Genomic DNA, 14,287 nt, shown 5'->3' with positions numbered 1-14,287 from the left:
CAGGCTCAGGATGGGGTAATAATATGCCCCGCCCCCGTGTCTTACCAAGACCACAGGCCATGTCAGCTTTGATGCTCAAGGATGCCTGATTCAAGGCCTCTGTGGCTGGTGCCGATCCCCAGCTTCTGGGACAGTGGCCCCCACTGCAAGCCTATTAGGGTTTTCCCAATGGGACTGAGTGACCTTGTAGGAGAGCAAGGTATAGAAAGAAATGTACGGATGAAACAACTTTTTTTGTCCCTCTCAAAAGCCAAATATCAACATCACATTGTCACAAAGGCAAAAGGCTCCAGGACGCAGCCAAGATGTGCGTGGGTCCCTGAGGTCACCCAACCGCCTCTGTATCAGCTTGGAGGAGGCAGTGTGGTGACCTGCAGAGCCCTATTCTTGAATGTTTATATCCTCTGGAAGGGTAGGGCCTCATATATTAATTCGTGTGAAAAATAGAGACAGTAAAAGGGAGAGCTAGAGACTTTAAGGTGGAGGGGAAACTTTGGAAAACCTCTGATGTTATCTTTTTTCTTTTCGCTGACAAGTGGGGAAACTGAGTCCAGGTGCTACCAAGTGTCTTGCCCGAGGCCTTCTGATAGGTGCCTCTGTATGTCTGAGTCACTCATAAAATGCCACGCAAGCTGTAACCTACAACTGATGCTCCTTCTGGGGCCAAGATGGATGTAGGGCCATGCTGGAGGAGCCTGCAGAGGTCTGGGGTGAGGGTGGGAGGGGTGAGGAGGGGGCTCCAGGGGGAAAGGAATACAGTTGGCTCTGCCGGGACGGAAGAGCTAGATTGGCTGGTCGCATAAAGACATCACAGGTACCAGCTGGTGCAAAATGCATTTAGGGCCTGGACCAGATTCTGGTGGGAAGACCAGGAGGGCAGGCCCAGCTTGCCAGCCCTGGCTGTTCAAGGCTCCTTCCTGCTCCCAGAAGCTGCAAACATAAAATCCTTCACTGATAAACTGGTGCCCCTGAGAATTTTTATTCCCTTTCTCTTTTCTACTCTCAGAGAAAATGATGCTCACTCAAGCTTTGCAGTACTTTTTCTACCTCTTTTATTTCTAATCCCATTCTAAATTCCTCCGTCTCCCCCAGCAGTCTTGTCTGTATGAGTAGGGGGTTAGAGCAGAGGAATGCACCTGTGTATTCAATTATTTGGCACCTACTGTGTGCCAAATACCGTACAAGTATGTATAAAGTATACACATACTTGATCTCTTGGAAAGCTTGTATGAATTCTCCTCTTATCAAAACCAATGTGCAGACCTGAATGTGCATTAGAATCACACAGAGGACTTGACCAGGTTGCTGGGCCTTGCCTCTAGAGCTGCTGACTCAGGCCAAAATTTTGCATTTCTTTCTTTTTTTTTTTTAATGTTTTTATTTATTTTTGAGACAGAGAGAGAGAGCATGAGCAGGGGAGGGGCAGAGAGAGAGGGAGACACAGAATCCGAAGCAGGCTCCAGGCCCTGAGCTGTCAGCACAGAGCCCGTCGTGGGGCTCGAATTCACAGACCGTGAGATCATGACCTGAGCCGAAGTCGGACGCTTAACCGACTGAGCCGCCCAGGCGCCCCCAAAATTTTGCATTTCTAACCAGTTTTCAGGTGCTGCTGCTGCAGGGCCAGGAACCACACCTTAGGAACCACTGTTCTACTAAATGTGCTGCCCAGCTGGATGCAGCCCTGCGACAGGTTGCTCGCGTTGGAAGTACTTACCGTGTGCCAAATAGGAGTAGGGCGTCACAGAGGCTGGGCGCAGAGCTGGGAAGGGACCTAGGCCTTGCTCTGCATGGCTCATTCTCTCTCCTTACAGCCTTAAGGTGGGTCCAGTTTTCATTCTTCTGAGCCACGTGTGGGTAAACGTTGGAGTCGGAGAAGCTCACAGAGCGATAGGTGTCCTCCTGCCATGCCTCCTGGGACAAAGGGGTTCCTGACCCCCAGGAGGCAGCTGTTATCATAAAAATTTAGTCAGATCCTCTCCTACCTCCGTAAATGAAGGCTGAAGTCTGTCTGCTGGAAGGATGAGCTTCAGCGATCCTTGGAATAAATGGATGAGTCAGATGTGCCTCTCTTGTTAATTAAATTGTGCTTCTCCTGTAGCAACTGCATGGGATGACTCAATTTCTGTAATTCATAAGTTTCAGGAAAAATGGTACTACAGAGGCTTTAGTTAAAAATCACCATAGCACAGGGGGCCCTGGGTGGCTCAGTCGGTTAAGCATCCGACTTCAGTTTAGATCATGATCTCAAGGTCAGTGAGATCGAGCCCAAGGTCAGGCTCTGTGCTGACAGCTCAGAGCCTGAAACCTGCTTCAGATTCTATGTCTCCCTCTCTCTCTGCCCCTTCCCCACTCATACTCTGTGTCTCTCTCTTTCAAAAATAAAATAAAAACATAAAAAAATTAAAAATTAAAAAAATCACCATATCATAGTAATGCCAAACTATCTGGCCATCAAGTCCAGACAGGGGGACAAGGCTGGGTCAGCAGCCACCAGGGCAGAGCCAGCCTGACCAACACACTGCCCGGAGTACCCCGAGGTGTTCATGACAAGTGCAGCATGAGCGTAGAGGCCTGCCCAGGGAAGTCCTCAGATCCACCATGAGCACAGGGCCAGCTCTCTGGGCATGTCAGATTGCAGGAAGGATGTGCCAGCTCAAGCCAACAGCAGACAGTGGTCCTAGGGCCCTTCATAGTGGTTGTCGGGCAGTCCCAGATGTCTGAATGGTGTCACTCAGAGCACAGAGGCTGTGTGGTGGAGGGGTCCTGGGAAAGCACTGAAAGGCAGGAGGGACTGGGCCCAGGTGGAGGGCAGCGGGGGAGTGAGTATGAGGCATCCCAAACTGAAAGCACATCTAAAGCAGGGGCTCTGCAGAAGGCAGGGGCAGAGGAACAGAAGGCAGGGGAAATAGACACAGCGATAGAAAGATCAGACCTTGTACAGACAAGAGCAATAATGAGTATTTCTTGAGCACTTACCATGTGCCAGGCTCTGTGCTAAAGGTACGCAGTGTTCCTGAGGAGCACCCAGCATCTGTGGATCCCTCCGGCCCTCTCCCTGGACACACAGCGTGGTACCAAGTAGGATTCCCAAGCATGGGCCCTGGACCATGTGTGGGTAAGAGGCGGCTACCCCTGTACCTTCCAGAAGACTAAAGTCCAGACCCTGTGAGGTGGCTCATCAAAACATGGAGAAAATATAGTCCGGCACAGTTAGCAAAGCAAATTCACATTTTTTTTTGTTCATCAAATTCCTAAAGACTAGAAAAAACTACCGCTGAGGGGTGGTAAGACAGGTACTCCTAGGCTCTGCTAATGTAAGTGAATATTGAAAGAGCATTTCAGGAAAGCAACTTGCGATGTTTACCCAGAGCTTTGAAGACGTTTGCCTACACTTTGATTTGGACATCCCTCTTCTGATGAACCGGCTGAAGATAAAATGTAGACTATAAAACAGTGTGCCTTGCAACATTATCATAATAAATAGCCCAGTTGTCCTACAGTTGGAGACTATTGGATACATTAGGATATGTCCATACCATTGGATAGTCTTCAGTCATTAAAAATGAAGTATGTGGTGGCTCAGCCAGGTAAGGGTCTGACTCTTGATTTCAGCTCAGGTCATGATTTCACAGTTGGTGGGACTGACAGCATGGAGCTTACTTGGGATTCTCTCTCTGCCCCTCCCCCACCTCTCAAAATAAATAAGTAAACATTTTTTAAAAAATGAATTTTTGAAAAATTTTCATGGCATGTGAAGATCCTTGTACCATCCTTTAGTAGCAGCTTTTGGTGACCAGATCTAACCCCCTCTGGGGGAATTATTTCAATCTTTCATTCCTTGCCGCCAGCGGCATCACCCCCACCTAAGCCAATCAGGGCATTAGATTCCCCTCGTTCGCAATGATTGGCTAAGGCATGGGCAGATGACCCAATCAGGACCAAGAAGCCACCAAGAGACTAACTGGGACTTCCAGTTGGGCTTTTTCTCCCTTCCCCTCCTTTTTCCCTCCTCCCCAGGATGCAGACCTGTTGCTGTCAACTTGCCAAAACAGAGAGGCAGAGGGTGAAGACCACACAGTGGAAGGCAGCTCTAACATTATTACAACTTTGCCTAGACTCTAGACCAGACTGTGCTAAGTCAAAGCTTCCCTGGACTTTGCAGCTTTCGTTAGCCGTAATCCATGTTGTTTAAACCTGTTTGGTTTAACAGTCTGTAGTCTACAAGAAAAAGAACTCTAAATGATATACTTTTTTAAATTCCTTTTTCAAATTGTGGTAAAATATACATATCCTAAAATTTACCATTGGCAGCTCCGTGGTATTTGGTACATTCACATTATTATGTAACCAACAGCACCATCCCTCCTCAGAACGCTTTTCATCTTGCAAAACTAGAACTCCGTACCCAATAGTCAATAACATCCCAGTGCCCCTCCACCCAGCCCCTGGCAACCACCATGCTACTTTCTGTCTCTATGCATTTGGCTGTGAGTGCAATCACGCAACATTGTGACTGGCTTGTTTCATTCGGCATGTCTTAAAGTTTCATCCACGTTCTGGCATGTGCCAGAATTCCCTTCCTTTTTAAGGCTGAATAATATTCCATCATATGTGTGTACCACATTTTCTTTATCCATTCCTCCACCAGGGGACACTAGGAATGCTTCAACCCTTTTGGCTATGTGAATAATGCTGCTATGAATGAATGTAGGTGTACAAATATCTCTTCGAGACCTTGCTTTCCATTGTTTTGGGTATATACACAAAAGTGAAATTGCTGGGCCATATGGTACTCTATTTGGGGGAGGAGAAAACTGGGAGAAGAAGGGTAAATACTATCTTTTGTGGTTCAATTAAGGCAGCCTGAGGCCTGACTGGTGGCAGGAGAGGGAGGGGGTCCTTTTGCTTGAGGATCCTTGCATCTGTTGGGAAAGACAGAATGAGACCCAAACCTTGTTCCCTAAGGCACAGAGTTAGGGGGATCTGTCCAGCTGGACCAAGGATCATTTGCACAAAAAGGTAACAAGGTCTCTGAATTCACACCACCTTGAGGAAAGTGGGAGTCGGAGCTGGTGACCCAGGCTCCCTACGAGAACCTAGAGATCTGTGTGAGAGCAGAATGGGATCAGAATGTGGCCATGGACAGCTTCTTCTCTCACTCCAGCCACTTGCCTTCTGAAAAATGGTAAGCCGGGGAGTGTGCTTGAGAAGTCTGTTATCTTGGTGCCCAAAAGAGGACATCACAGAGATCTGGGCAGAAACTTGACCCAGCCAGGGCATCCCAGCAGCTGTGCTCAAGCAGCTCTTAGATGTGTGGGACCCACCCCCAACTACAAAACCAGGTGTCATTGAGAAGCCACAGCAGCTGGGACCTGCTAGGAGCCCTTTCTCCCCAACCACTTCTGGCATTAAGAGGCTGGACTGTACCATCTACCTCCACCTCATTTGAACTAAATAAACCTATAGCACACTTGAACAATGTAGGCAATGGATCAGGCTTCCTGATAACATGGATCAGGAGGCCTGATACAATTAGTTAAAAACAACAAACGACATATGGATATATTGATACCCTGAGTCTGTTGGGCAGAGCATTATAGACATACACAGCCATGTTGCTTTGCACTGCTCTGCGGGCATCATCCACATTACAGTCTATGTGACCAGTGCCTCCAGGCAGGGCTCATGTGCAGCCTCCATGGGCACATGTGGTGACCCCATATGTAAACAGGTCCACAGTCCTTTATTTGAGATCCCAAATCCAAAACTATCAGAAAACCTGAAGCTCCTTTTAACTCTTTTCCTGGCAAAACGTGAATTGAATGGATATGTGTGTTTTTATTTGTGTCACTGCAGAAATGTTAATGTATTTGGTTATAAGGTATTATCTCCAACCCCATTGGGATAGTACGGTATATGTGCCATACCGAATTTCCAAAATCTGAAAATCTCAGAATCTCAAAACACTCCTCGCCGAAAGGGTTGTAGATACAGGATTGTGGAGCTGCATATCCTCTATTTCAAAATATTAACTGTGGGCATCACTGGTCGGGGAGACGTTTGGTTATTTTTATTTCCTTCTTCATGTTTTGCATTCCCCCAATTATCTGCACTATGTACTACTGGGATAATCAGAAAATAAAACCTACCATGCTTTTAAGAAAACATCAGGTAGCAGCCCCTTACGCTCCCCTGACCCACATTCAGGCCACACCCCTGTGTCCTTTGGCTCCGCCTCTTGAATGGGACCTGATTCTGGGCTACCTCCAGGAACTGGAGCACCATGGGGGACGCCTGGCTCACTTCCCAGCTCCTCCCAGGCCTTCTTTGCTGCAGCTCCATTTTCAGGCTCCACACCCCGTCATCCTTTCCCCGCCCCAGGGAGTTCTTGCACTGAGCTGGCTCAACGCCCAGCGTGCTTCCTGCCCCCTCTCCAAGCAGCACTTCTGAAGCTGCACCCCTTCCCGTCCACCCTCCTTTGACAGTGTCCCTAGAGGATGGGGACAGCAAGTTCTGTTCAGGCCCGGCAACTCTGAGGCTCTTGGTTTCACCCTGCCCCCATTAGGGGTGGGAAGAACACTGGGCACACACTGGGATCTCTGACCTCCGCCAGCTGGCCTGCCGAGGCCCCGCCTACGTCTTCCTGAAGCTACTCAGCTCAGTGCTACCTCTCCCCAGGAGTCCTGCCAGCATGGAAAAACTTCGTGTTCAAATACCCCTCAGAATAAGCCCCCAAGATTGTTAACTATCCCCATTCCTTACCTTGGTCAATGCCACACATAATGGAAATGAACAGAGCCTACGTGTGGGCACGATGCTCTTACAATTACACAGACCCTGGGACCTTGGCTTCCTGGGGCCAGGGAGACATCTCCTGGGCATATGCTGGTCTCAGGGCTTCCCTGCCTCCCTTCCTCTCCCCAGACTGCACACTTCTGCTGGCTGACGAGTGTGGCCCAATTGACATGAGCAAGGAGCCCCCCAAGCCCAGGCACAGAGCGCTTCTGGGGCTTGGGCAACAGGTCTCAGGGTGGGTGTGGTGTCCCCAGAGGGCAGGCCGGGGAACCACAGAAAGTAGCAGCCAGAATGTGGCCACCCAACAGATGGTGCCATGATGTTTAGCATAGAATCATCTTAGATTCCACACAATTCTTTACTGGACCCCAGGGTCATAGAGGTGATGTGACACTAGTGGGTGGCATATGAGGGAGCCAGGGTTTGAACCCTCCTCTCAGAGGTCCAAAGCCTCCATCCTCCCTGATCCCTAATGTTCAGGGATCTCACTTGACAATAACGCGGACACCCAGACACACACAGGCACACATGTGCTCTGTAGGGAGCCCGCCTCCCACTGACCCTGGGGCACCCCGCTCCGCCACCCACCCCACCCACCACTTCTCTTGTGGAAGTCTTCTGGGAGTTTTGTGTTGTTTCTATATTTGGAGGACTTTTTGGTCTTCTCTGTTTCCCGAATTGTTTCTGTGGCCCCGGAGATGGAGCCTGGGTCACCCTGTCTCTAGATTCTTCTGAACGGAGCTGGCAAGGAAATGAGAGAGGATCCTAATTAGGGGGGCGATAACCCCACGGAGAAGTTCAGATTCTCTGCAGCAGGCCGTGGGCTTCCCACAAGCCCTGCGTGTTTGTCAGATGTTTATAGAGCCTTCATTAACGGAGAGCTCGCTTAGATAAGAGGTGGGAGCGCAGCATCGAGGGCCAGATAAGAGCGCGCGGAGGCCACTCCGGGGACTGCGGCTGAGAGCCTGTGAGCCGGCCCGGGGGTTCCGTGCAGAGGCAAGAAAATGCGGGCGCGCTCCTTTTGGGCTCCTCCCCGCGCCCGCTAACACCCCCGGCGGCCGCCCGCAGTCTCCTGTCCAGGGCGACAGCGCCGTCCCAAGATGTGCTGCGGGGCGCTATGGGTGGCCCTGCCCGTGCTCTCCCTGCTGGCCTGCTCCGCGCAGGGGAAGCCGCTGGAGAGCCGGGGGCGCGCGCCCGCGGGGGGAGACGCCCACCGCTTGCTAGGGGGGCCCGGAGGCGAGCGGGAGGGAGGCACCTTCGACCTGAGGATGTTTCTGGAGAACATGAAGGTGGATTTCCTGCGCAGCCTCAACCTGAGCGGGGTCCCTTCCCAGGACAAAACCCGAGCGGAGCCACCGCAGTACATGATCGACCTGTACAACAGATACACCACCGACAAGTCGACCACCCCCGCATCCAACATCGTGCGCAGCTTCAGCGTGGAAGGTAGAGTCGGCTCCGCCAGGGCACCCCGGGGGGACTCAGGGGTCACGGCTGCACTGCCCAGTACGGTGGCCACTGGACCCACGAGGCTCTTTGCATTTCTATTTAAATAAATTAAAATGAAATAAAATTAATAATTTAGTTCACTGTCTTCAATTCAAGAGCTCAATGGTCATGTGTGGCTAATGGCTACCTTATAGGACAGTGCCGAGTGTGAAACGGGTCCCGTCCATTGCTGCAGAAAGTCCTACTGGACAGCTCTGCTGTAGAAGGTTCTCCCTCCCCGGCCTGGTGCCACGTTTAACACATTAGGTGCCCCCGAATGCCAGCTCCCTTTCTTCCATCCCTTCTCCTCTTCCCCTTCCTTTATGTCCCCTTCCTACTTTGAAACAGACAATTTATTTAGCCTCACCCAAGTGGTGTCTTTTTTAACTCTGAAAGAATGGCTATTTCTCTCCCACCAAAAAGTATCTACAAGTCTGATCAATTTTTGTGAGAGAAACATCAGAGGACAGCTTTCTTATTTTCTAAATACAAAATGATTTGCCTGCTTTAATAGGACTGGAAGATAACAAACATCGACTTAGGGCTTGTGTCCACTAATGGCCGTGACATAGGTGAGATGATCTTGTGAGCAGGGAAGGAAGCCAAGGCTTGCAGATGCTGAGGAAACTTACCCGGGTCACACAGTGGTTCGGCAGCTGCATTCTGACCCAGGCCCCACCTGCCTACAAAGCTCAGGCTTTTCCTGCCTCTGCTGTTTCTCGGAACAGCCAGGCACACACGTGGCCTCTCTCCTCCAGGACTTGACCCCTGCTGACCCCTAACAGGCCTTGCCCAGGACCATGGTAGGCCAGACCTGCCCGCCTGCAGAGCTCATGCCCCGTCTAAAGGACGCGAGAGTCATGATACATGCCCAGCAGTGCTGCGTTTTCTGATTGCCCCAAAGAAGAAGAAGAATCTAGATTTCATGTGAACTTGCCTGATTTTTAAAATATTGGCTTCATTTTAAAAACTACAATGTGCGGGTCACCCAGATGCTGCCAGCACCTCACCGTCCCCATGGGGCGTGCCTGTAACCTGCGCTTTAGGAGAAGGCTGAGCTTCTTCGGCTGGATCTCATCACCAAATCCCAGAATCTGGGAGTCCAGCATTTGGAGCCATCTCCGTTACCATTCCCTCCCCCGCCCAGTATTGTCCATGCCCCCAAAACGAGTGTTCTGACTCGATCCCAGCCCTGCCTGTGGCCAGCACTCCTGTGGAGGGCAGGTATGCTTCCGTTTACAGATGGTCCACGTGCAGCTCAGGTAGGGAGGGTGTTTGTTTTCTAGATGTGTGATGTGGTCCCACAGCCATCTGCAAAGCATGCCACAATAAGAGCACGGTAGGGCATTGATGCTCATAGAGCCCGTTCGCTCTTCACATAAGTTCTGCGGGAGCTAGAATGGCACATCCACATTGGGTGAGGGGCCACATGCTTTGAGGGGGGAACGCGTGTTGGGGAGGAGGGTCTGGGAAGGCGGCGAAAGATTGATTGAGCATCAGCTGTGAGGCAGGGACTGTGTCCGTAAGTTCCATGTGCCCTCTTGTGGAAGCCTCACACCAACCTTGGAAGGCAGGTAGGATGAGCCCCATTCTACAGATGAAGAAATGGAGGCCCAGAGAGACGCGGGACTCCTCCAAGGTCACAAGCCTAGGAAAGGGCAAGGTCTGGATTAGCACTTTGGCCTGTCAGACACCGCTAGATATCACCGCAGCATGCTGTGGTCTCATGTTTGTGACTGAGCCACGGCATAATAGAGGTGTCCTGATGGCTGTGCATCAGCCAGGAGAGGTTGGACATGGACATCATTGTGTAGCTAAAAGGCAAGCCCTGTTTTTGCCTACCATGACACAGCAGTGGAGCTAATATGTTTCCTTTTTTCCTCAAACATAAAAAAATCCACTTTAACTTTGCTCAGAAATTACAATTCTGAATGATTTCTATACTATTTAAACGCTGAGATTTTTAACATTGTCTTGATGTTGGAAATTCACCGCCCCCTCCCAGGGTGTCTCCTTTAACATCATACACTCAGGATCTGCACTCTGAGGCTGACAATGTGCTTTGCTATGTTATTTGGTTCTTTTTTTTTTTTTTAAGTGAAGAGCTTTACAGGATGTGTTTGCTTGGCAGTTAAACATTCTAAATACCAGTCTCCACATCTGTAAAAGTGGAATAATAATTAGACCCTTGCAGGGTTAGTGAGAAAAGCAAAGTGAAATATAGAAGGCAAAGCTTATAGTGCAAGGCTGGGCACTGACTAAATGCTTACTAAAGAGTTGGACCTGTGAACTCCAATGCAAGGCCTCTCCTGCCTCTGGTTTTCTTTGGAAGATCCTAAATGTAACTTTGAAAATTCTCTTCTACATTAAGGGCTTAGGTGAAACCCAATAAAGGTTTGGTAGAATTGGTCAATGTCATCTTGGGTGCCCTTTGACATGAGCCATGAGTCTGTTTTGGTGTAATGAAAGATGCCCATCGCTGACTGTGTGCCTGCATTTCAGATGCTGTCTCTCTTGCGGCCACGGAAGAGTTTCCCTTCCAGAAGCACATCTTGCTCTTCAACATCTCCATTCCCAGGCATGAGCAGATCACCAGGGCCGAGCTCCGACTCTATGCCTCCTGTCAAAACCACGGAGATTCTTCACATGAGTTGAAAGGCAACATGGCCATTTATGATGTTCTGGATGGAGCAGATGCCTGGGATGCTTCTACGGGAACCAAGACATTCCTGGTGTCCCAGGACATTCGGGATGAGGGCTGGGAGACCTTTGAGGTCTCCAGTGCCGTGAAGCGGTGGGCCAGAGCAGACTCCACCAAAAGCAAAAATAAACTGGAAGTGACTGTGGAGAGTCACAGGAAGGGCTGTGACAAGCTGGATATCAGTGTCCCCCCAGGCCCCAAAAACCTGCCCTTCTTCGTCGTCTTCTCCAATGACCGCAGCAATGGGACCAAAGAGACCAGGCTGGAGCTCAGGGAGATGATTGGCCATGAACAGGAGAGTGTGCTCAAGAAGTTGTCCAAGAATGGTCCGGCAGAAGCAGGGGACAACAAGGATGAGGATGAGGAAGGTCACAAGGCCACAGGGTCATCTTTAGCCAGACGGAAGAGAAGTGCCGGGGCCAACAACCACTGCCAGAAGACCTCCCTGAGGGTGAACTTCGAGGACATTGGCTGGGACAGCTGGATCATTGCACCCAAGGAGTATGATGCGTACGAATGTAAAGGGGGCTGCTTCTTCCCCCTGGCTGATGACGTGACCCCCACGAAGCACGCCATTGTGCAGACCCTGGTGCATCTCAAGTTCCCCATGAAAGTGGGCAAGGCCTGCTGCGTGCCCACCAAACTGAGCCCCATCTCCATCCTCTACAAGGATGACATGGGGGTCCCCACCCTCAAGTACCACTATGAAGGGATGAGCGTGGCAGAGTGTGGGTGCAGGTAGTGCTGGCCTGCGGGCAGGGGGAGACAGGGTGGAGGGGTCCTGCTGAGAGGTCCTGTGTCCCTCTGGGCATGACAGGGACTAAGTCTGTCTGCATGCCAGCCTGAAGAAGGAAAGGAAGCTGCCACATCCTAGAGGTAAAAGCCTGCCCACACATACACCACTGGGTCCAGCTTCAGGGGAAGACAATAGCAAGGGGCTGGGGGTGAGAGCTTAGGAGAAGAGGAAAGCCTAGAAGGATTGTTGGGGTGCTAGGGAAGACAACCAAAAGGGGCCAGTAGAAAAATAATCCAGAGCCAGCAGAAAAGAACAAAAGGGAGGCAGAGGAGTACAGACAGATGGGGCAGAGATTTATGGAGACAAGAAGGACGGGGTGCATTCCAGTAACTTCAGGGAGTGAAGGGGACAGGGACAGCTATGTGCCCTACACCCATCACTTCACAGGTTCCCACAACCCAGTGAGATGGGTGTGACGAGTCCCAGCTTACACATGCAGAAACCAAAATGCAGTCCAAGTAACACCGGTCAAAGGCATGAATGATTCCAACCCATAGGTCTCCATCGGTCTGTCGGCCACCAAAGCCCAGGAGCTTCTCAAATATCCCATCAAAGTTTATCAGGTCACCTTTCAGCTGAAGAACAATTAGATGCCGGGAGGCAGGCATTGAGGGGCAAGCTGGGCTCAGCCCTGGCCAGTACCCACCCGGATGACTGGGTTGCTTGGAGCATCCGGAGCACATTCTGACTGCTGGTGCCTGTGTTGCATCAGTGGCCCAGTGCTTTTTAAGATGACCCTTGAGCCACTAAACACTACCCCCAAAACCATCTGCAGGATGGAAAGAGGGCATGACAGAAGCCCTCGGGTAGTAGCTTGTACCACGGCTGCAGGTGCTTGGACCCAGTGGCATGATGCTTGCACAGCCAGCGGTTCACACAGGGCCACCGGCTGCCCGTAAACTCAGACTCTGAGATGGTTTGGGAGGAGCAGGCACAATTTACCCCCAAGGGATGGGGCAGCCTACAGCCCGCATCTCTGCAGTTAATTTACTCAGCATAACCAGCTCACCAGCAGAACACATCTGTGGGCTGCCCTCCCACAAGGACTCCGTGGGAGACAGGACCTGGATTTGCATTTGTTGGAATAAATGCGTTCTTGCTTTGGTATTTGCAATGTCCCTATTTTTACTCCTCGGTGACATATGTTCAAGTGATGATGTCCAGCCTTCCTGGGGGAGGGTACCCAGCCACTGAAGAACTTACGTCCTTAGTGGCCACATCCAGCTCTGCCTGCACCTGCCGGCTTCCTCGAGCAGTGTGTGTTCAGCTCTGTCCTGGGCTTGGGCCTCAGGACTGGACTCAGCCCCCATTGACCCCAAGACGGGACAGAGTTTCCATTTCTTCTGAATTTCATTCTCTTCTCTGACTCTAGAGGCCACACGTGGAATGGGGTGGAGTGAGGAAGAGTCTAGAGGTGGTGAAGATTCCACTCCATGGCCCTTCTGACCGCTGGCCAGAGCAGAGCCTATAAGAGGCCTAGAGAGGCCCAGGCCATTCCCACTGGTTGAAGCTCTCAGTATATTTTTTTAAAAAGTGACTTGTGCCAGATGTTTACAAGGAACTAATGAAGAGCTTTAACATAATGAATACAAATTAATTAATTTAAATACAATTAATTACTGGAGTTACAGAAAGTACTAATTCCTGGTACGACAATGTTGCTCAATCATAAAGATGGATGAGGAACATCTTTTAGTCCTGGCGGTGTATTCTGTGCCTGCATCAAAGTTTCACTTGGAAATAAAGTCAAATGTCTAAACTGTGGACTTTTCCTGAATCTGAGACCTGGGTTTGACTACTCCTCAATGCCATACCCTCACCACACCTCCCCACAGGCCCTTCTTTCCCTGGGTGGGGGGCAGAGGAGAAGGGCATGGAGACAGAGTTGCCACGGTGGCGAGTGGACAGGTGTGGACAGTGTCTCTGTCTGCAGGGAGAGTGGACGTGTCCATATAAGGGCATGTGTGTGGGTATGTGAGAAAGCAGATGTTTGCAAGCGGGCAGCAGTTAGCCCCATGCCGTCCCTCATTTCCCCCATGTCAGGGGAGGGAGGTCTGGGCCATGAGTCACCCCTGCCCAGTGGCCTGGGCCCTGCTCCACTATTCCAGCATCGGCTCCCAGTATGTGCCCGCTCAGATGCCAAGCTCCAGCCCACTCCCAGGGCCACTCCCTGGCGATGCCCTCAGCCAGCTGCCTGGCCACCTCACTTCCAGCTGCAGAGCCCAAGTCACCATCCGTGAAGGCTTGACTCTAGTGGCACCCCTTTTGTCCCCTCTCTTGATGCTCCAGCTCTGATCTTCCTGCTCTGAAGAGCACTACAGTGCTTCTGTCTCGTGGGTCTTATGGGCTCAGCGTGGGGACCTGCTCACCTCTTGTCTGAGGTGTCTTGTCACCGCATGTGCCACCAAGTCTTCAGGAGGCAAGGCCTGAGAGCCTCTGACCTCGATCACTCTCAGAGGGCTGCCGTGGGCTGTGGCTCAGGACAAACTGACTTGGACGGATGTGCA

At 51.0% G+C, this 14,287-nt stretch overlaps 1 protein-coding gene across 1 annotated transcript; it reads left to right on the top strand.

The window, feature by feature from the left end:
* Positions 1-7,583: 7,583 nt before the first annotated feature.
* GDF2 (growth differentiation factor 2) lies at positions 7,584-13,543 on the top strand. The gene is made up of 2 exons (XM_043596804.1): positions 7,584-8,241; positions 10,786-13,543. The coding sequence occupies exons 1-2, from the start codon at positions 7,896-7,898 to the stop codon at positions 11,724-11,726; spliced, it is 1,287 nt and encodes a 428-aa protein (XP_043452739.1). The 5' UTR covers positions 7,584-7,895; the 3' UTR covers positions 11,727-13,543.
* The last annotated feature ends 744 nt before the right edge of the window (positions 13,544-14,287 follow it).

This window comes from Prionailurus bengalensis, chromosome D2 (assembly GCF_016509475.1).
Source record: "Prionailurus bengalensis isolate Pbe53 chromosome D2, Fcat_Pben_1.1_paternal_pri, whole genome shotgun sequence".
In the NCBI taxonomy this organism is placed as follows: domain Eukaryota; kingdom Metazoa; phylum Chordata; class Mammalia; order Carnivora; family Felidae; genus Prionailurus; species Prionailurus bengalensis.
Note: the sequence above shows the minus strand (reverse complement) of the source record. Positions and strands in the feature narration are given on the sequence as shown.

What these genes read in the sequence shown, in the direction of transcription:
- GDF2 (XM_043596804.1), top strand. Translation starts at nt 7,896, where the DNA reads ATGTGCTGCGGGGCGCTATGGGTGGCCCTGCCCGTGCTCTCCCTGCTG. An exon ending in GCGCAGCTTCAGCGTGGAAG is followed by an intron (nt 8,242 to 10,785) that starts GTAGAGTCGGCT and finishes CCTGCATTTCAG; the next exon opens with ATGCTGTCTCTCTTGCGGCC.